The sequence below is a fragment of the Aethalodelphis obliquidens genome, unplaced genomic scaffold (assembly GCF_003676395.1).
Source record: "Aethalodelphis obliquidens isolate GAN/ISIS:26980383/991018 unplaced genomic scaffold, ASM367639v1 scaffold91, whole genome shotgun sequence".
Classification (NCBI taxonomy): Eukaryota; Metazoa; Chordata; class Mammalia; order Artiodactyla; family Delphinidae; genus Aethalodelphis; species Aethalodelphis obliquidens.
Genome location: NW_020838035.1, coordinates 1,820,075 through 1,842,655, shown reverse-complemented (window position 1 = coordinate 1,842,655; position 22,581 = coordinate 1,820,075). Strand labels below are relative to the sequence as shown.

Genomic DNA, 22,581 nt, shown 5'->3' with positions numbered 1-22,581 from the left:
CGATCTCATGGTGCGGTTGGTGACAGCTGGACTTCAGGCATGGTTGGTTCTAGCAGCTCTTCAGGAAATTTCTTTTGAAAAAAAAATATCTAGCACTCGTAGTAATAATGTGTTTCAGATGATGCAAGTGGGTGTGTCAGGGAATGCAGATGGGTGGACCGGGAATGGGTGCACCGTCCCCGTGGAAACTACGACTCTGCAGAGGTGTCTCTTACGTAGGCGTGAGCCCAGGGAAGCCCTGACCGAAGGCTTCTGTTGCCACCATCTGTATGTCTCTCTTTTCCTCTCCTTCATGGTCCCTGTTACCACCTGTCTCCCTATCCTGTCTCGTCCAACTACTTTCATCAAGGATGGGGATGGACCACGTCCCAACTGGCAAGTGGAAACACCACCAAAGAAGGAAAGAAAATGTTTGTGACTGAATTTTTTCCTCCCATCTCTTAGCTGTAGCCTTTGAGACGTGAGTGCACACTTTGTGTTCTCATCCGTCAAAGTTCCTCAGATCAGGGATGCTAAGGTGGTACAGGATAGAGGCCAACACCTGGGGATCAGGGAAGTGGGCTGCGGTTGCCACGATTCCTCCTTGTTGTCATGGGAACGTGGCCGTGTCCTAAGAACACTAGGTCTTACGTTTCCTCTTCTGGAAAACCAAGGAGTCGGGGTCAATCTGGGTTTTTCGATCCTCACCACATATTAACGTGACCTGGTCCAGTGCTAGGTTCTGGTCCAAGAGATTCTGCTCTAATGGATCTGCTACTCAAGAGTGGGGTCCATGGACCCACAGCGTCAGCATCACCTGGGAGAGTCTGAAATGCAGAATTTGGGGCGCCTACTCCAGATGTACCGAACCAGAATCTGCATTGTAACAAGATGCCGGGTGATTCAAAAGCACATTAAAACTTTAGAAGCGCAGGTCTAGGAAGATCTCTCAGACCCGTCCATTATGGGGTTTTCTTCTTGCAGAGCGTTACGCATGATACCATATCTCCTAAACTTAGGAAGCACTGATTGTATTTTAAGAAGCTCTTAACAGGCCGTCCACCCGTGAAACACATTCCCCCAGCACCCTCTTCACATACTTTATAGATATTACATCTACATTTTTATTTTTAGATTGCTTTAATAGATGCTTGCCCTCACAACCCTTTAATTTAAATCAGGATAAATTAAGAGCCAGAAAGGAGCCTTCAGTCTCTTTCAAAGTAAGCAATATTGAGAAAGAATCTTTCGATGACTCATCATTTTTTTTCTAAACCGAAGCTAAACCCCCCCAAGAACATCGACTCCAATTCCAGGGCACCATGTGGACTCTTAGAAACAAATTATATGTTAACAATTTGCGACCACAAAGTCCCAGACGACCGGTAACCGGGAAGGTAGGCACAACTTACAAAGAATAAAGAAAAACTTGAAGAAAGGAACCGTTCTTTCAGCCATGGCTTTACTTTTTAATTTGGAAATTGGCTTCCTTTTTGAATTTGTGTTCCAAGATGTGGAGCGACTTAACGGATGGCCCCTTGCCATCTGCTTTGTTGAATTTAACACTCCTCTGATCATATTATTTTTTTTTTGACCACCACTTTTCCTTTCTTTACATCTACCTGCTTAGTGACCGTGAAAACGTGCATCTGCTCTAAAAAGCTGCAGTTTTCAAGGTCTTTGCCAAAATCATAGAGGAGATTCAGCTGCTTCTCTTTATTAAGTTTAAAAGTTGTTTCTTTAGACACTGACATGCTGTAGATCATGGTCTGTTCTATTAATCTGTCTTTTGCTTGTAATGAATATTCACCATATGCATTATTTAGTGAAGATGTGTTATGTTTCGCATTTGTGACATAGTCTCGTATAGTAAAGTCATGGCAGATTTTTTCTTTTCTGTGCTGAGGTCTGTTTAAGAACTGTTCAGATAAAAATGTCTAAAAATGCCAGTTTTTCCCCTTTTGCATGTAGTTGAATTAAAGTTTCCAAGGGTTTATAGATCATCAAAGGTTACCTCTGACTCCAGGGTCAAAACGAAGAAGTTGCAGTGTTTTGAACTGATTTCACTTTTATTTCCAAATGCTAGTCCTGTAACCGTTTGCAAACGCAAAGGACATCCTTTAAAGACACCCAGAAGGCAGGTGGCTGAAAATGATCAAAGAAGGACAGGATGAATACGTTAGTATCACATATGGAGATGAATTTTTAAAGCACATTCGGGTTAGTTAAAATAGGTAAATTAATTAAAAGTTAAAAACAAGCAAACAAAAAAATACATTCAGTCCGCATTTCTACTTTCAAAGAGAAGCCTCTGTTTCCTGTGGGCTTAATGATTTGTCTCTGCCTCTTGGTATCCTGACCCGGAGATGTGAGAAGAAATGGCAAACGAGAGTCAGCAAGCAGGTTTGACTTTGGGTGGGCATTAGGACGATTCCTAACGCAGCGGGATTTGAGGCAAACGGAGAAATTCTTCCACCGAAAGACAACAATAAAATAATAATTATTATTATGGTTATTAATATATTACATTATATATTTTAATATATTACATTATATATTAATATATATGTTATTAACATATTATATATTTTAAGCAATCAATAGAATAATAATTTTTGTAGAATAATTCCTCTATAAAAGTTATGTATAGTATTCTGTAAATAATACTGATGCAATAGAATAGTAATAATAATTATTACTACTCTATTGATGCCAAAGGGTCCAATATTTGGTCTAATATCAAGCCACTTATCTTTTACTTCTCAAACTCCAAATGGCCAGTGGTAGGGTTGCCAGGTTTAGAGGATTCCAGTGAAAGGTGAGTTTCAGATTAACAATGGATAATTTTTAACATTTTTATTTTGTATTGGAGTATAGTTGATTTACAATGTTGTGTTAGTGTTCAGGTGCACAGCAAAAAGATTTGGTTATCCATATACATGTATCTATTCTTTTTCAGATTCTGTTCCCATTTAGGTTATTAGAGAATACTGAGTAGAGTTCCCTGTGCTATACTGTAGGTTCTTATTAGTTATCTGTTTTAAATATGATAGTGTGTATATGTCAATCCCAATCTCCAATCCTTCCCTACCCCACCCTCCTCCCCCTTGGCAATCACTGCTCTGTTCTCTGTGCCTGTGAGTCTGTTTCTGTTTCGTAGATGGGTTCGTTTGTGTCATATTTTAGATTCCACATAGAAGTGATATCACATGGTATTCGTCTTTCTCTGTCTGACTTACTTCACTTAGTATTGATCATCTCTAGGTCCATCCATGTGGCTGCAAATGGCATTATCTGATTCTTTTCATGGCTGAGTCGTATTCCATTGTGTATATGCACCACATCTTCTTTATCCATCCCTCTGTCGGTGGACATTGAGGTTGCTTCCATGTCCTGGCTATTGTAAATAGAGCTGCTATGAACTTTGGGGTGCATGTATTCTTTCAAACCATGCTTTTCTCCAGATACATGCCCTGTAGTGGGATTGCTGGGTCATACGGTAGCTCTTCCTTCATACAGTATTACTTCTCTGTCCTTGAATGGTGTAGGTCATCGGGTGCAGACACTGGCTTCCTCTGTTTAGGGTCAGAACTCTTGCTGGCATCTCTTTGGGTACACCCTGATTTTCTAGGTGGCTTCTGGGAATTAAACAAGGCATTCCTTGGGATGGAATTACATGGAAAAAAATATTTACTGTCCCTTTGGGAGCTAATAGGCAAACACTGCCTACACACTGTTTCTCTTTATAAATTTCAATTTACGTGCGTTCCCACAGACAATTAAAATTCTGTCAGTCCCCCTTATGTCTGGACCACAGCCAAAAAATGGGATTGGCTTCAAATCAGAGAAAATTATATTTTTTCCTCTAGGGCGCTGAGTATAAAACGCTGTGAAATAAAACAATTTCAGAAATATAAATTGATAGTATAATGACTCAAGTCCCTAAGGGATAAACACACACACACATGCACACACACGCACACACACTCTAACTCAGGTTAAAAATTGAGTTCTTTTTACCCTGTAGAAGGAAAATATGACCACCTTGATTTTTTTAAATTAATTAATTAATTTATTGGCTGCGTTGGGTCTTCGTTGCTGCGCGTGGGCTTTCTCTAGTTGTGGCGAGCAGGGGCTACTTTCCTGCAGTGCATGGGCTTCTCATTGCAGTGGCTTGTCTTGTTGCAGAGCACGGGCTCTAGGCGTGCAGGCTTCAGAAGTTGTGGCTCGCGGGCTCAGTAGTTGTGGCTCGCGGGCTCTAGAGCACAGGCTCAGTAGTTGTGGCGCACCGGCTTAGTTGCTCCACGGCACGTGGGATCTTCCCGGACCAGGGCTGGAACCCGTGTCCCCTGCACACATCTGGTATGTGGGTGTCCCCTGATTCTGGTTTCCAATAGATGTGCTTCTGCTCCCTTCGTAAGAAACCCCATGGCTCTCTCAGTCCGTGATTAAACCTAATTTGTTTTCCCTCCTTCCTGAGACGCTACTTGGTACTCATTTAGCACTCCACCCCCTAAACCTGGGCACGCCCATTTCTCCCTCCAATATAGACTGATGGTTCCAGGCACGTTCTTAGAAAAATGCAGTGAGAATGCTGACAATCCCGTTGACCTCATGTTCCAGGGGGAGCGGTTAGAGACGATGCAATAAATACCAAGTCCAAGTATTCACGACTGCTTCCAAAAGTCCATCAGGCCACAGGGAGGGGGGAAGCTTATTCTGGAACAAAGGGAAGCAGGAGAGCCACTCTGAAGAGACGGTATCTTTTTTTTTCTTTTTTTTTTTTGTTTGTTTGTTTTTGCGGTACGCGGGCCTCTCACTGTTGCGGCCTCTCCCGTTGCGGAGCACAGGCTCCGGACGCGCAGGCTCAGCGGCCATGGCTCACGGGCCCAGCCGCTCCGTGGCATGTGGGATCTTCCCGGACCGGGGCACGAACCCGTGTCCCCTGCATCGGCAGGCGGACTCTCAACCACTGCGCCACCAGGGAAGCCCCAAGAGACGGTATCTTAATAAACCATTCAGCATTTGGAGAAAGAGGCTTCCAGTAGGTTTAAAGGGGCTGAAGGGATCTATCTTGTGCTGTAGCTTGACCGACAGGATTTAAGTCTATTGCCTCCTGGGGCTGCTGTAACGAAACCGCCACCGCTTAGCAGCTCAGAACAACACAGATGTATTCTCTTCGCGCTCTGGACACAAAGTTCTGAAATCAAAGTGTGGGCAGGCTTGGTTCCTTTCGCAGGCACCAGACAGAACCTGTTTCTTATCTTTCCAGCTTGTAAATCTGTCCAGGGACTTCCCTGCTGGTCCGGCTGTTAAGACCGCGTTTCCAAGGCAGGGGACACAGGGTCGATATCTGGTCGGGGAACTGAGATCCCACATGCCGCGCGGCCAAAAAAAAAAAAACCTCTGTCTGAAGTCCTTGGCTCACGGCCCCTTCGTCACATCAATCCAACCTGTTTCTCAGATCACATGTCCTTTTCAAGCTTTGAGTCTCTGGCCTCCCTTTTCCAAGGACCCCTGTGATGACGTAGGGCCCACCTGGAGAAGACACCTGCTCCCACTCTGCACAGCGGCACTTGTTATCTCCACACCCGATGCGCAGAGACTGAAGCTGAATCCAGCCTCTGTTACCCGGACACTGAATTAATTCTCGGAGACACAGCTTTGGGGTGAAGTAGAAGAGAATAGCTTTCTTGCTTTGCCAGGCAAAGGGGGCCACAGTGGGCTCATACCCTCAAAACTTTGTGTCCTGACCTGGAGGGGGTTAGGAAAGAGTGTAACAGTCATGGTTCAAAGGGGGCGTGGTCAGCTCGTGGACCTTCTTCTCATTGGTTGGTGGGGAGGTAGGTGGGAGTCGGCATCATCAGCCTTCTGGTTCCAAGCGTCCGAGGTGTGCGTGCTGGTGGGCAGCATGCAGTTAACTTCTCTTGCCTGGTGGAGGTTTCAGTATCTGCAAGATGGCTCAAAGATATTGTTCTGTGTATCCCTGGAGGGGGAACCAGGACCTGCCCCAAGGCTGCACTGTTGTTTCTTCACTGCTCCTCCCTTGTCTCTGCATCCCCTCCCTTCCCTGATTAACATCTGTCTGAACCTGCCCTTTCGAACTCAGGGAAGGCTGAATGAAGCCTACTTCCTGTAATCAAGAAACAGGGGACACAGAAAGGCTTTTGTGCCCAAGAGCCCCCCAGGGCCCTGCTCAGTATCAAGATTTCTAAATGCCTCTGAAAGCTTTTACAAAAATCTACAACGGATTCAATGAGAATTGGTCATAAGAAACACCTTCCCAGATCAGATGATGTATTTTGGGTTGGCCAAAAAGTTTGGGTTTTTCCATAAGATGTTACAGTAAAACCCGAATGAACTTTTTGGCCAACACAATACTGTGACACTAGCTCCATCAGCTGAAGTGTAGAGACAGCCCTCGCGTCCCTACCTAGCCCCACCTGGATACCCATGAGCGAAGAGGACTCTTATTTTGAAAGAATATAGAAAAGCGAAGCCTGGTACAAGGGCTTTTCACCAGGACGTGCACGGACATGTATGTATTCTAAAGGAAATAAAACACGGGAAGCACAGGGACTTTTTTTTTTGACTTTCAAAGGGCTGCCATGGAGATGAAGTACCACAGACATCTTAGATGTCCACTTGGGGCATACCTGTGACCCATGAAAGTTACAAAGAGATGGATTGGGGGCTGCATGTGATAGATTTTGGCATGCCTCTCACAGAATCAAGCCCCCACCATTGGAGGCAGTCAACTCATTCAGGAGCTTGGCGAGGATGGTGTGGAATTACTTTAGCCATTAATGGGGTGATAAAGTCAGATGGGGACTATATAAACAAATAGGAAACTGCCCTCCTTGAAGTTTTTCCTTTTGAAGTACACTTATCTGTGCTCTCACTTTTTTCTGAAATAGCCATCCTGAGTTAAGCCCATGGGCTATTATGTCCCTCTCCTTATAGGTCTCCTAACCACTAAAATTAAAGAAGGATCTGGGTCATCTGACTTCCCCTGGATCTGTACCCATTTCCCGCCCCAGTCAAGGTTGTACTTGGTATTGCAGCAGTGTATTCCTCTGCAATTAACTTAGCTCCCTAGATTCTATACACAGACTATCATTTCCATACGTGGAAAGTATGTAAATTGTATCTGTTCCTTCAAAAAATATACAGTGTATATATGTGTGTGTGTGTGTGTGTGTGTGTGTGTGTGTGTGTATAAAATTTTCCAGGTGTTTAATAGGTGTGTTGGCCCCAGGGTTGAACTTTATGTATGAACATGTTAGTTGCTTTTTCCTTCCTTAACAGTCATGAAATGTTTTTGTCTCTCTTGGAAACACTGTTATATAATATCACTGCACGGTGTGTGTCACCTAAGGATACAGGACATTTGGCTAAGTAAACAGAAGTAGCTTCTCTCAGATACCTTGCATGACACGTGGGGAGAAGGTGGGTGGTCCATTTAGAACGCAGACCTATTTCAAGATTCCAATTCACATGCGCTTAGCACTTTTTTCCAGGACGGGCTGAAGGAGGAACTCAAAGGATGTTCTTAAATTCACGTCGCATTTAACGGTTCAATTATCGAATCTAATTTGCAGTAGTGAGTGGCTCAGTAAGCACTTTTAAAGAAAGAAGGTTTGAGGGGAAACTTGGGAAACTGGAAAACTAGGATCATTAGATTGATGTTGTCCTCCTGACAGTGTGATCCTTAGGTTAGAAGAGTATCCAGGTGGTAAATCATCACCAGGGTTGATAAGTTGGTGTCATTGAATTATATGGGGAGAAGCAAGTCTAGGGCAAAGCTTTACAACGCTAGATTTACCAATGATTTCTTGGACAGCGTACCAAAGGCACAGGCAACAAAGGGAAACATAGACAGAGTGGACCTCATGAGAATTAAGAAATTTTGTGCATCAGAAGGCAATATCAACAGATAAAAAGGCAACCCTCCCAGTGGGAGAAAACATTTGCAAATTAAATACTTGATAAGGGACGCACATCCACCGTACATATCAGACTTCTAAAACTCAACAACAGCAACAAAGCAATGGCAGAGGACGCCACATTGGTGATTTTGACTCAAAATACCCACTTAAAAAACAAGCCAAGGACTTGAATAGACATTTCTCCAAAGAAGATATACAGATGGCCAACAGGCACATGAAAAGATGCTCAACATAGCTAATCATCAGGGAAATGCAAATCAAAACTACAATGAGGCATCAGCTCACACACATTAGGGTGGCTACTATAAAAACCAACAAAAAAAAATACAAGCACACAAACAGAAAACGACAAGTGTTGGTGAAGATGTTAAACAATCAGCATTGTCGGTGGGAGTGTAATATACAGTTGGTAGAGAACACATTATGCAAGTTTCACAACAAATGAAACATAAAACCACCATATTATCCAACAATTCCACTTCTGGGTATATAGTCAAAAGAATTGAAAGCAGGATCTCATTTTTTTTTTAATGTGGAATGCAGTTTATTATTATTTTATTTAAGAAGAAATCATCAGACTCAAAAATTTCGAGCAAACCTTTGGATAAGGCTATTTTTTGGGTCAAGTTAATGGAAATTAGTTGCATTCATTTATCTTAGGTATAATAGATATAGGCAGGTAGGTAGATGATAGATAGATAGAAATGATGAATCGATTATCTTACTCCATTCAGAAAAAACATAGACTACATTAAGAGGTAGTAATAGACAAAGTCTGACAAAACCTACACTTGCTGGGGTAACATTGTTTCTACGAGGCTTTCGTTATAACTTGACTACTTGATTCTGGGGGTAGACCAGTGATGTTGGGAGAACAGCCAACCAGGTGATGACTCTAAATGGGTGCTTCATTGGGGAGCTTCTCTGAGTCCTTTCCAGGAATGCGTATTTCACATGTTAGGAAAGTGCAAAATACAGAGTCATCTGCTCGTCCACGACCTCTGCTTGACGGGGACTCCTGCCCTCGAAGGTCTTCTGATAGAGGCTGGAAGGAGAAGCTTCCTGTGTATTCCTGTGTCATCCTCGTGGGGCCGAGACTTCACCAAGTACCTGGGATTTCAGGGTCTGGTGTTTGGACTTGTTCAATGACAAGATACGTCTGGGATCCTTTTCTCCTCTTGCCAATGCGTACGGCAGCGCAGCGTGGCATCCCTTTGGGTCCAGAATGAGGTCTCAGAGCTCTGAGCTTTTTTGTTTGTTTGTTGCTTTATCATTTTGATGTATTTTATTTTATTTAAAAAAATTTTTTATTGGAGTGTAGTTGATTTACAGTGTTGTATTAGTTTCAGGTGTACAGCAAAGTGAATCAGTTATACATATATCCACTCTTTTTTAGGTTATTTTCCCGTATAAGTCATTACAGAGTACTGAGTAGAGTTCCCTGTGCTCTACAGTAGGTCCTTATTAGCTATCTATTTTATATACAGTAGTGTGTATATGTCAATCCCAATCTCCCAATTTATCCCTCCGCCTCAGAGCTCTGAGTTGAATCAGGGTTATGTGAGTACGTATCCACCTCAGGACGGATTCTATTCCTGTTCTACTGAGACCTTAAAGTCCTGACCATGGGTCATCGGTGTGAACCTTGGTGGTCAAGGCATCCACAGCCATAAAGTATACTTTTCCTTGAACAAGTTACATCTAACTTAAACTACTAGCAAGCAAAGGGATATCTGTGTGCTCTCATTCTCTGTTCTCTGATTTAGAAACTCCTAAAATGGGCAGAATTCCACCTAAGCTATAGAGAAAAGTCTTCATGCCAGACACACTTTGCCAGTTCTTCCTAAGTATCATTTTATCTATGCAGATTGTAAGTTGACATAACCCTTGCCCCTAGGCAGGAAATTCGGAGTCAAATGCCTGTAATTGAGTCAAGTCAGCCGCTAAGTACAAGTCAGCAAAATCCAACACAACTATGGGAATCTTAAAAATGATTTTGTCGTCAGTAATTCTATGGAATGATGCTGCACGTGGGATCCAGAGAGATTTCTCATGCATTCCATCCCTGTGGAGAGGAGAGACATTAGGAGCAAAGCTTGCCTTCCCCTGCAAAAAATACAAGAACTGTGGTTGCAAGGTGTGAATCGGAGTCTCTGCGTGTCACAGTCACCCGTGGTCATTTGCTGACCTGCAGAACCATGCCTGTTTCACTAGGTCTAAAGCAGAGTCCTACATCTTTGGCTCTTTTCTAAAAAGCATTTCACGGAATTCTACCTATCCACCCGTGCATGAGTGGATAAACAAAACGTGGTCCAGCCATACAGTGGAAAGGTATTCAACCCTAAAAATGAATGAAGTATGAATACAGGCTATAACATAGATGAACCTTGAGGACATTTTGCCGAGTGAAAGAAGCCACACAAAAAAAGACCACATACCCTATGATCCCACTTATATGAAATGTCCCAACTAGGTAAATCTAGGGAGACAGAAAGCAGATGAGCGGTTGCCAGGGGCTGGGGGTGGGAGGAGGTGTGGAAAATGAAGAGTGACCCCTTAATGGGTCTCCTTTGGGGATGACGTAAATGTTTTGGAAGCAGGTAGTGGTGACAGTTGCACAAGATGGTGGACGCTCTAAAGCCACTGAATTGTGCCCTTTAACGTGGTTTAAATGGTACATTTTGTATGGTGTGACTTTGACCTTGATAAAATAAAAGTGGAAGTCAAAGAATGACTAAACTTTGGACACGTTTCATTTGAGCAAGAAATAGTCCTTCTTAAAAGATTATTCTAAGTTAAAAGAAAAAGGAATCCCCCAAATTAAAAGCATTATATGTCCTGGATCTTTTAATGGACTGGGCTTTGACTGGGCTCGCATCATATTCCTTAATAGCTTTACATTTAAATTCCAAGACAATAAAACATTCCACTGTATTGTTATAAAGATCAGGAGACATTTCTAAACCAAACAAAGGCCCCTTTGGGTATAAAACTAAAAACTCATATTGCAAAAAAAAAAAGAATACAAACCCTAAACGTTTTTTGTCTACCCCCCTTGTTTTTCGGTCTTAAATGTCAGAAGTAACAATTAACGATTTCTTTTAACTTCTTCAGAATTTTTATATACAGTCAAGCACGTATATATGGGTGTATGCCATTAAAAACACTGTAAAACATGAAAGAATAAACATTAATGCATACGCTTATATTCATAACGATTATGCCTGAGAAACAAATGGGGAAGGACCAGTTGTAAACCGTTACCTTAGGAATTATTTTCAGGAAATCCTGAAAACCCTTTTCAGGAAAAAAATGAAACTCACGGATAAATGACTATGTGTTCTAATAATAATAAAACATAGCATCGTAATGAAAACAAAGCAAACATACATTTTTCTTTCAACCATACAGGTTTTGTTGATTCAGAAAGTGATGAATCTTACATTATCATTTGTTCTAAGTGGTGCAATTTAAAAAAAAACAAAACTGGGTTAACATTTCAACGGTGATTGTTATATCACTGAGAACTTTTTTCATTGCAAGTAACAAAAACCCAACTCAAGTTAGGAAAGCAATAAAGGTGCCTGTTGGCTAAGTGTGTGCTGAAAGGTGATGGAAAGTTGCCTGAATCAAAGGGAAACTATGCAGTCCGTGGAGATTACAATGACCTTGAAACTCAAAGCTGCCACCCACTTCGATCTGCCTCTCCTCAGGTCCACCTGTCTCTTCTCAGCTCCAACCTGTGGAAGAATAAAGCTGGAAAGACGAGTGAAAAGTATAGGGGGAGTGGTCAGAGGAGGACTTGCCGAAAGGGACCCCCCCTGAGCAAAGACCAGGAGAAGGTCCAGAGGAAGGCATGGGGGAATCTGGGGAATGAGCACTCCAGGGAGCAGACACAGTCAGTACAAAGGTCCTGAGGCAGCGTCTTTTGTGATAGTTAATCTGTAGTTCCCCACAATACACCAATGCATCTGAGGGCAGAACATCTGTCTTTATGGGGCTTGGAGTGGAACACCACCCATTGGGCATTTCTGCTTTGATCCATAACAGGAAAAGCTATCAACTCAGCTGAACCAACTCAGGCAAGACAGGGAGGTTACTGGAACCCACATGAACCTTGAGAAGGAAGCAAAGGTGGGAATTCCCTGGTGATCCAGTGATGAGTGCCCTGCGTTCTCACTGCCGAGGCTGCGGGTTCAGTCCCTGGTCGGGAAAGTTAGACCCCCCCCCCCAAGCTGCACAGCGAGGCCAAAAAAGAAAGAAAAGAAAAGAAAAAGGCAAGTGCTCTCTGCTGCATCTCCCCTTTCTGGTTCTCCAAAATGTTGAGCTCACTTTCTTAAACAGCCTTCCTCACCGGGACAAGAAATATGGCGGCCATGGGTCTTCACACGTGCCCACCGGGCATCACCAGGAACCGCATCTCCCTCTCTGTTTGAGAAATTCTGGGCATGGATCGTGACTGGCCTGGCCTGGGGCATGTGCTCACCCGTGTACCAATCATTTGTATCCGGGAGCCAGGCATTTTGATTGGTGCAGAAGGTCCATCAGCGATTGCTCACCGTGGTGCCAGCCAGTCATGGCCCAGCATTGTAGGATGACGTGAACCTGGCCAATCCCACTTGAACCCAGTTTAGGACTCAGAGAAGAGCAATGCCAGGAAGGACTGTGTTTCTGCTGGGTCTGGAGGTTCTAGATGCTGGAACAAGAAAAAAAAAAATCCATCCTATATCAATGTACCCCACACCAGGGACCTACATTTTCAGGTAGGCACTATGATAGGGTGCTATTTCCTCTATCGCGATATTTCTATCATTACTTTAAAAACATGACATTTTAAGGTTGTTAGGGGCTGATTTACTGCTTCCATGGTCGATGTCAATGTGACGCATTTTACCCTCTTACAGGGCAAACAAGTAGTGCCGTAAGGCAAACAGTATCCCCTCAAAATTCATGTCCAACTGTGACCTCAGAACGGGACCTTATTTGGAAAGAGGGTCTCGCTCTGCAGATGTGGTGCAGGGAAGAGTCTGAGCTGAGGTCCTCCTGGAGGAGGGTGGCCCTACATCCAATGACAGGGTCCTTCTAAGACACAGAAGAGGAGAGACACAGACACAGAGGAGAAGCCCCGGGAAGACGGAGGCAGAGACGGGAGGGACACGGCCACAAGCCCAGGGACGCCTGGAGCCCCCAGAAGCTGGAAGGGGCGGGAAGGACCCTCCCCTGGAGCCTCTGGAGGGAGCGCGGCCCTGGGACACCTTGACCTCACACGTCTGGTCTTCAGAGCGGAGCGCAGTCAGATTTCTGTTGTTTTAAACCACAAATTTTATGGTAGTTCATTACAGCAGCCACTGAAAACTCATATAGGTACGATCCAAGTTTGAAGGCTAATTAGGAGTCCTAACGATGCCACGCAGTTTCTGTTTCTAAGTATTTTCTTTGCCGTGTTCTTCTTTGGTAAACCATGAACAGAACATCATTTTCTGCTTCACGCTTTCTAATCGTTTTGAGTCATGTGTTCCTTCCACTTTATTCCTAAGTAAATTCTCTTTGCATCTTTAAAGACCATGTCCCAAAGACTGTTGTAACTTCTTTGAACTCAGTTTGGGTTTGGGTGCCTGTCTAAGCTCTTCTGCTTACAACGCGTGCCTGTGTGTTGTCCGTGCCCACGCCACTGACAATTCGGCAAATCCGTGTTTCTCTTCCGCGATGTGCAGGGAGAACTGACGGTCACCAGACACAAGAATGTCTTCCTGCTTGCCTGTTTTCAGAATGACTTAAATTCTCTGCATAAGTCATCTGTTGTCCGTAAGTGAGGCTGCCCGCCTAATTCATGAAAGAGGCATGTTCCCAGAGCAGAAGGGACCTTACCTGGTGTCTTGAATGCATCCACAGGTGAGAGAAATACCCTGGGATCCATCCTTATGAGACCCACGGAAGGGCCAGGGATCCAACCCTCGCCCCTCAAGTGGAAGCGCGGAGTCTTAACCACTGGACCGCCAGGGAAGTCCCAGAAGTAGCTTTTAGTGACCTTTCATTCCAGCCTTTCGTGCACCTGCCGTATGAAATCCCAGAGAAGCTACTTGATTTGTATTCCCAGAGGCAGGATGTAAAATCAGCGTAAATGCAGGTCAAAATGCTTTGTCAAAAAAAAAAAAACACCGAAAACCACAAGTCTCGGGGGCTTCCCTGGTGGCGCAGTGGTTGAGAGTCCGCCTGCCGGTGCAGGGGACACGGGTTCGTGCCCCGGTCCGGAGGGATCCCACATGCCGCGGAGCGGCTGGGCCCGTGAGCCATGGCCGCTGAGCCTGCGCGTCCGGAGCCTGTGCTCCGCAACGGGAGAGGCCACAACAGTGAGAGGCCCGCGTACCGCAAAAAAAAAAAAAAAAAAAACACGAGTCTTGACACTGCGTAGAAGGTTGAATAGTCGCCATCACAGGACATCTCTCCGGAACGAATAGTTTCACCTTGAGGTAGAGACCCCTGGTAACTTTTATTTCGAAACGGAAGACCGATCTTGGTTTCTGACACGTTGCCATCCAGAGCTGAGGTCTTTGAACGGGTGCCGTGGCGTGGGCTGCTGACCCCAGTCTGCATGGGATCCCGTGGTATGGAGGAGAGAGCTGAAATTCCATTATCTTATCCCCCTGCACTTGGTTTCCTACCAAGCAGAATCTGGAGACCCAGAGTGGAAGAGCCTGTGTCTGTGACTTGTTCTAGATGCTTCCGGCTCAGATAAGGGGGAGGGATGGAGAAATAGCTTCCAGTTTGCCGAGCAGTCCCCTTCAGCGCGTCCCCCATGGTGGGTCGGACTGACATCACATCTGTATCTGATGTTTTTTCTGTAGATTTCTACCCTCCCCGCTGAGCAGAATTTGCTCCAGCCCATTTTGCAGATATAATTCAACTGTGCTTGGGAGATCTGGGGAGTTCCTCTGAGGTGTACTTCTTATTTTTTTGTTCTGTTTAAAAATTCGCTGTTGAGAAAAATCTGGAAGCATTTTAGTAAATGCAGCAGAATGGGAGACTTCCACTGACTGTGGTATGAAGGAACGAGGTGAAACAAAAATACCCCCTCATTTTCAGAGAGGTTGCCAGTAGCTTGTATTCTCATTTAAGGCTTACCCTAGACAGACCGGGGGCAAGTTTCACATGCAACATTCCTGAAAGTCTCTTTCTGCTCAGATAAAGATACATCCCCACTAGCTATTAGTCTACCCCTGGGATTTCCCAGTTATGCGAGGAGACGTTTCCTGTGCAGACTTTTTTTTTTTCCTTTCTCTCCAGTCATCCTATAATATTTAGGGTCAGTCCTTCATCTGATTATGGAGGCTGGGTAGCAGCCGCTGATGCAGGATTTACTTTTACAATCCCTGTTAAGCAAAAAACCATATAATCCCGTGGTCATGCACAGCTCCCCCTAGAACATGAAACTCTCCCATTCAAGATTCAGAGCTTCTGCTCAAGCAACAGCCACTGTATCCCCAGAGATCCTGTCTTGGGGAGAAATCAAGTAAGAGGATGAAAGATATAAGAAAGGAGTAAAAAATAAAGGAGTGTAGGTTCCACAGATCCTGTGTATTAACCACAGGTACGACACAGGTCCTGTGTTCAGGTCTTTGTCTACAGGATTGCATCCTGTGGTCACAGCAGCCCTGAAAGATGGGCATCATTGTTTTTATGTTACATTTGGGGAAGCTGATTTTAGGGAAGGTTTCTGCCCAGCCAAGGAAGAGTGGGAAGGAGGAAAGGGAGGCGTAAGCCCAGCTGTCTGTACTCTTTACCAATGGCTCTGCTGTTAAGGGGTCCAATGAGAAGAGTGGATGGGAGGGCTCTTACGGTGATGCAGACAGAATTCTTCAAGAAGACAGATGCCGCTAGCATGAGAAAGATGGAGAAGCAATTGCTGATAAAATCGTTGGGTGTGCCGTGCAAGGAGCTGCCATCCACCAAATCACATGGCGTTTGGTGACTCTGGAGGACTCCAACCTCTTGTCGCTTTGGAGGTCAAATCACTCCTTGCCTCAGAAAGCACGTTCCGCGCTGTCCTAACTTACCAACCTGGCCCTTGTCCCCTCTACCCTCCGCAGCCTCCACCTTGTGGAATTGTGGGGAAACAGGTACATTTAATTCAACCGATATGTATTTAAAACCCTCCGTATTCAAGGAATATTGTTGGCATTTCTGGGGATCCAACAGTAAATCAAACATGGTTTCCGGAGCTAACCACCGAGGGAGCAGAATAAATGTCGAAACAAAAGGAATAAATACACCAAACTATTGATTTTTTTTTAAAAATTATGGAATCATGGAAAATCCGTAAGGCTATATTCATGGATTTGTCATATCTGTTATGTACTGTGACTTTTTAAATCTACACATTTCTTAGTAGAATTGAACCTCATTCATTCCCTCACTCACTTATTCATGCATTTGTTTGAGCTCCTAGTGTGTGCTAAGCTCTGTGCTAGTTTCTGGGTTTCGAAACGTAACCATATAATTAGACAAGGGCAAGTAACTGGCCATAAGACAAGCAAAGGGCCACATGGATGGGCAGGAATGTTGGAAAGTGCTATGAGATGGAGGCTGAAGAAGAGATCATCAGACAGCGGCAGGGAAGGGACACACGATGGACTGAAATACGTACCTCAAGATGAGAACATGCATGGACGTCACAAGAAGGAGCAAGAGAAGAAGGGAGGGGTCTGCTACCATTTCTTCAAAGCCGGGACATCAGCAGATACAAGGTCCCTGGACAGGCTGGCAAGACCCTGCCATGTCATGTGTCACCGTGGACAACTTCAGAACTTGTTTTGAGGATGGGGCAGCCCTCCAGGTTGGTGGTGGGACAAAGAAACAATGGATGAAGGAAGAGGCAGGCAGAAGCTAAGACCTGAGCACCAGACTTCTGTACCGAGCGGGCAGGGCCGTTGGGCTCAGCAGTTCTCAGGAGTCGCAATCCACTAGACTTGGCCACCAGTTGGCTTCAAGGTCCTAGAGGAGAGGCACATGGGGACCGTGACTTGGGTTTCCAGTTTAGCTGAGTACGTGGATGGCAAAGCCACGAAAGAAAGCTAAGGAGATGTCCTGGGGACAGGTTTTTAATAAATGTAATTAAAGGGTTTGGGGCATTTCAAGAAAGAGGATCCCTAAAACCAGTCCCTGGAAATATGTCAACACACGTTATTGCTATGGACGCAGTGAATGGACCCACTTATGAACTGGCCCCTGATCTACCTGGTGGATGCCCGCCACCTTGGGCAAGGGGCAGTGAGGAATTCCTAGACACTTTTTTGTTGTTGTTTCTGGTTGCAGTGGGTCTTAGTGGCGGCATGCGTGTGGAATCTAACCCAGGCCCCATGCACTGGGACCACAGAGTCTTATCCACGGTGCCACCAGGGAAGTCCCTCCTACACACTTTTCAGGAGAAACCAGGCCAGTCCATACTGCATCAGAAGCAGCTCATCTTAAGGTTCATTTCTGGGCACCTCCTAGCAGCTCTTGGACAGGTACCAGGCATGCCGCAGGCTCACTCAGGACACCTGGCATGTTCCCCTCCTGGATGCCGGCCCTGGGACACCCCCGTTTCTTTCTCTTCACAGTGGGTGCTCTTCCTAGCTCTGCCCAGGGGGGCTCTGCTGATGAAAGTCCTCACCTGACCCCTTGGTCCCCTTCCCCAGATCTGATTCCTCCTGGGAACCAGGATACCTCCTTCTCTCCCTTTCCCTTCTGCGTTGGGGACGCAGGGTCCTCTCCAACCTCTGTTATTTCGCCCTGTCCACAAGCGGTTCTCACTTGCCCCAGCAAGTACCACCGGGCTCCCCAGAATGCCGGCACCGGCCCAGCCCCCCTCGGGCTCTCCAAAAGGGACGAGAGCATTCCACCTTTTTGGCAGGAAGATCCTGGCAGGGGGAGGGAGGCTGGCGGCCAGGAGCCACAGCAGAGGCGGGAGGGCGTGGCCGCGGGGCTCACGTGGCAGCCGCGCCTGCCCCTCCGGGTCGGGGGGGCGGTGGGATGCCGGCGGGCGCAGCCGGCTCTTGCCAACCCCAGGGTTCGGAGGCGCGGCCAGAGAACACTCCGACCCGCCCGGAGGAGTGCAAACCCTGTTCCCTCTCTCCTCCGCGGAAAGAAGGAGACCCTCTCCAACTCTGCTGGGAAGGGCGCTCCGGGTGCGGACTTCGAGCAGCAGTTCGCACCGCGCTCCGGGCCTCTGCCCCTCCCGCGGGTCCCCGGAGTTCGTCTCGGACCCGCAGCCCTCCTTCCCAAAGCCGTGTGCGCTTGGCCCCTGCCGGTCGTCCCGGCGGCGTGGACGAGGCGTGCCCACTCGGGACGCGGCGCCATGAAGAGCCGAGAGGAGGGCTGAGCGCAGAGCGGCGCGGCCAGGGTCCCTGCGCCGGGGCCCGCGCCCCGTCTCCCCGGGGTGGGGCAGGGCGGGGGTGGGCCGAGGCGTGCACTCGGGGAAGTCTCTGGGCGACGCGCATAAAAGGGCGCCGGCTCGCCGCGCCGCGCTGGGAAGCCGCGCCGCCTCGCCCCCGGCCCCGGGAAGGGCATGGCCCCGGCGGACCCCCGGCGGTGACGCGCGCGCCCCGGCCCCGCGGATGCTCTGGGCGCAGCGCTCCCGTGCGCCGCGGCTTCCGAAGGACAGGTGAGGACCGAGGGCGGCCGGGGCGCGCGGCGGGGAGCCGGCTCTGTCTGCCAGGGGCGGGTGACGAGAGTGCGGCACGGACCTGTGCCGCGGGGGGCGAGGGCAAGCAGACGTGTTGAACTGTTTCCTGGCACTACAGTGGAGGGGCCGAGGGGCCGGCTTCCGTCCAGGCGAGAGGCTGACGGAATCCTCCGGGAAGATGCGCTGAGTAGGTCTAAGGAACCCCCGAACTTTTCTTCTCTCCTCCCTCCCCCCTCGCGACCTCTCATTCATCCCTCCCTGGTTTCCAGGGCGTCACCAAGGGGATCCCCCAGCGTAAGCGATTGCGCTCTTGCGTTGGCGGGGGACACCGCCGCTGCAGGGCCGCCTCGCTCCGGGGGCTGAGACTCTCGTCCTCCTCCCCCTTCGTCTTCCCCTGGAAAGGGGGAGACGCGAAGCCCCCCTCAGCCGGGGGCTGAGCCGCGCGGGAGCTGGGGAAGTCACCGTCTGGGAGAGACGTCCTCCGCTGCCCGGGTGCCAGGCTTCAGAGACCCGCGGGGCCACCCAAGCCGCGCTCGGGGAAGGCTCGATGTTCACCGCGCCGCCTGCCCGCCGCGTGAGCGCGGGCGCTGGAAGCCGGCCAGGGGCGCAGGGCCGCGCGCCCGGCCCCTCCAGGTCGTCTACCGCCTGGTGTCCCGAGGCCAGCCTCCCGGGGTTCTCCGGGCGTGCCGGGAGGTCCTGCAGGCTCAGGGCGCTTTCCCTCGAGACCTCGGGACCAGGGTTCCCGGGGGAGCGTTCCTGCGGTCTTCCGGGGGGAGCCGGGTGGAAGGCAGGATGCGGAGCGCGGCTGGGGAGGGGGCATCGGGAGGCCGTCGGCAGAAAGCCAGGGCGGAGGTCAAGCGCGCAGGCGGGAGCGGGGGAGGCCTGGGCTCAGCAGAGCCAGCCGGCTGCTCTCCGCAAAGCGGCAGCGGAGGAAGCTGCGCTTGCCTGTTGCGCGGCCGCCTGCACCGTCAGCTCCGGAGGGGCAGCTGAAAAGGCGAGACGCATCCGGATTTTAGAGAGCATCTCTTTGGAGGCCCTGTAACGGATGGAAGGGCTGCGGCCTCGGGGTGTCCCTACCGCGTGTCAGCGGAGGGAGAGTTTATGATCAGAAGTGAGGGCTTGCCCAGAGCAGGGACGAACCGACAGGCGCGTTTCTCTTCTGTGCCCTTTACTCTCCATGTGTGTTACTTATCTGCAAATAAACTTCATGCAAGAGTTGACAGAAATATGAGTCGATGAAGGAAGGCATGACCGATTCATGAAAAAATAATCACGGACATTCTAAATGAGGTGGCTGATGCAACCTAATTTTTTTTTTTTTTCCCCGGTACGCGGGCCTCTCACTGTTGTGGCCTCTCCCGTTGCGGAGCACCGGCTCCGGACGCGCAGGCTCAGCGGCCATGGCTCAGGGGCGCAGCCGCTCCGCGGCATGTGGGATCTTCCCGGACCGGGGCACGAATCCGCGTCCCCTGCATCAGCAGGCGGACTCTCAACCACTGTGCCACCAGGGAAGCCCACAACCTAATATTTATCTGACCGTTTCTTTCCTTCCCTCCCTTCCTTGCTTCCTTCCTTCCTTCTCTTTCTCCTTCTTCCTCTTTTTTTTTTCTTTTGTCTTACTGATCTTTTTTGTTTGCCTCAAGATTCTTCATCAGGAAATAATTCCTTTCCTCTTTCTCTAGTGGCATATTTTTCAGAGGTTTGCCCCAGATTTCCTCTGCGGTAACTATGGTGCTGCACCATCTCAACATTTGGGCTCTTCCAAGGAAAAAACAATTAAGGGTCATAAACAAAACCACATATAATGGAACATATTTCGCTTTAGTGAATGCCTCTGTAAGCACTTGAAGAAGATATAATTAAAACTTTAAGGAATGTAATTAAAAGAAGGAAACCCTTCTGATAATAACGGCCTTCCTGAGAAGCTTTTTATTCCCATATATACAATAAGCAACGGCTCGGCAATAACGTTGGAGGCGGACGCATAACATTTCCTTTTATTATTTATTTTATTATAGAAACATGAATGTATCTCTCCTCTCTCTGCATCTATAAGCACACACATATATACACATTTATACAAATATATATGTCTGTGTATGTATACCTTTATACACGCACATATGTATGTAAGTATATTTATGGACGTGTATGTGGGCATGTGTGTTCCGTACCCTCCTACACAGCATAGGGAGATCTCCAAGTCATCCCAAAGTCAGGAGGGAAGGTTATATTCTATAGCAACGATTAAAGTGAATGGCGGAAGATTTTAAAAAATAAATTTTCTGTTTCTTGATGCACATGTTTCGTGTCACTGACATATACTGTGTGATGTCTTGCGAAGCTTACCCCCATGGTGCACATTCAAGTAAGATCCGCTGGAAATACGGAAGCGCTACCTGACATCTGGTTTTGTGGTTCCACGACAGGTGTCCTGGGATGACCCACCCCGACAAGATGCCAACGCGGGCGCAGTGGCGAGCACTCTCCGTGGTGCTGATTCTGCTGTGGGGACATCCGTGCGCCGCGCTGGCCTGTCCGTATCCTTGCGCCTGCTATGTTCCCAGCGAGGTCCACTGCACGTTTCGCTCCTTGGCTTCCGTGCCCGCTGGGATTTCTAAACATGTGGAAAGAATCAATCTGGGGTTTGTACCACGTTCTTTCTGAGCCATCGCAGCCTCCTCGCATGCGTGTTGATTTGGTGTTTCGTTATGTGTGTGTGCGTTTACGTCACTGCGAATATATGTTCCTTTATGTGTCACTGTGTCTTGCGTTATGTGCTCCTATATGGGCTGAATCGAGGGGGCGTTTGTAACTATACTAAATGTGGTCCTTTGGGGGCTGTTACCTGAATTGATCCGTCACCGGAAGCTTCTATCACAAGGCTGAATAACGAACCGTCTCGGACAGCTTCAGTTCCTTGCTAAGTGTCCGTTGATAACAGTTCTTTAATGCAGATATGAAAGCATATGACACACACATAAATATACTAATACTATTCTAAATAGACTTCAGGAACTATTACATAATAATAAGAGGAATAAGTGAGACACCTGTGACATTTTGTAGGTTATCTGCATGACGCAGTTGTGACATTGAGGAAATAAGAGTTCTTTCAGATTTTGCCTATTTAAAATACTAGTATCTTTTAAACAGATATTTTAATGCAGCATTTCAAGGTAGAATTTTTGTATTTTTAGTTTCCTTTTGTGCCCATATATGCTTTCTGTACATTAGTGTACATTGCTATGAATTACAGGTACTCGTGTGCAATTTTCATATTAAACAATGTACAACTCCAATAGTAAACAATCATTTGGACTTCTTCAACAAAACCTATTCGCTACTTTCTACCACCCATAAAACAACGAAATTATTTAGGGTTTGATGAATAGCCACTGTGGGGACATTTTCATAAGATGAAACAAAAAATTGTAAACCTGCCTAGACATCTCTGAGTACAGGGCTTCAACCGTTCTTGCATTTGTCGATTATAAAGTCCAGTAGTAGAATAAAAGAACGGGAAGTTAAGACAATAAGAAAAAACACTGAACCCATAGCAATAGACCATTAAATAGCCTTCTCCAAAAAAGTTTGGCAAACTTTACGATTTGACACTCTGAAAAATCTAACACAGTGATGATGGTTCCGTGGGGAAAACAATTTGGCTTTGCCAGCAGAGAGAACAGTAACAGTTTCCTTGTTGCCATCTTTAAATCATTTTACAATTTTAAAACCAGTTTCCTTTTCACAATCTTACAATTCATTCAGAAGGGGAACTGGGGCTGCTTTGAGTCAGGCTAGGATGGGCTGTGCTAGTTTGTGGAAAGGAAAATAGAGCTTATCTATGATTTCTCTTCCTTCTTACACCTCCTGGGGTGCAAAAGAGCTCTGTCTCTAGGGGTCGCCCCTTTCATGAGGCATTTTCAGCATAGTGTCCCTCTTGCGGGTTAACCACCTAATCCCTCAAGGCTGACCCCTTGTCAGGGC

The 22,581-nt window shown here is 47.1% G+C and overlaps 1 protein-coding gene across 1 annotated transcript in view; it reads left to right on the top strand.

The window, feature by feature from the left end:
- Positions 1-18,402: 18,402 nt before the first annotated feature.
- MXRA5 (matrix remodeling associated 5) overlaps positions 18,403-22,581 on the top strand; it is a 28,338-nt gene continuing 24,159 nt past the window's right edge. The window contains exons 1-2 of the mRNA XM_027095556.1: positions 18,403-18,570; positions 21,021-21,236. Of these exons, the coding sequence (XP_026951357.1) occupies positions 18,524-18,570; positions 21,021-21,236 (263 nt within the window). The 5' untranslated portion in view covers positions 18,403-18,523. The remainder of the gene's footprint in view (positions 18,571-21,020; positions 21,237-22,581) is intronic.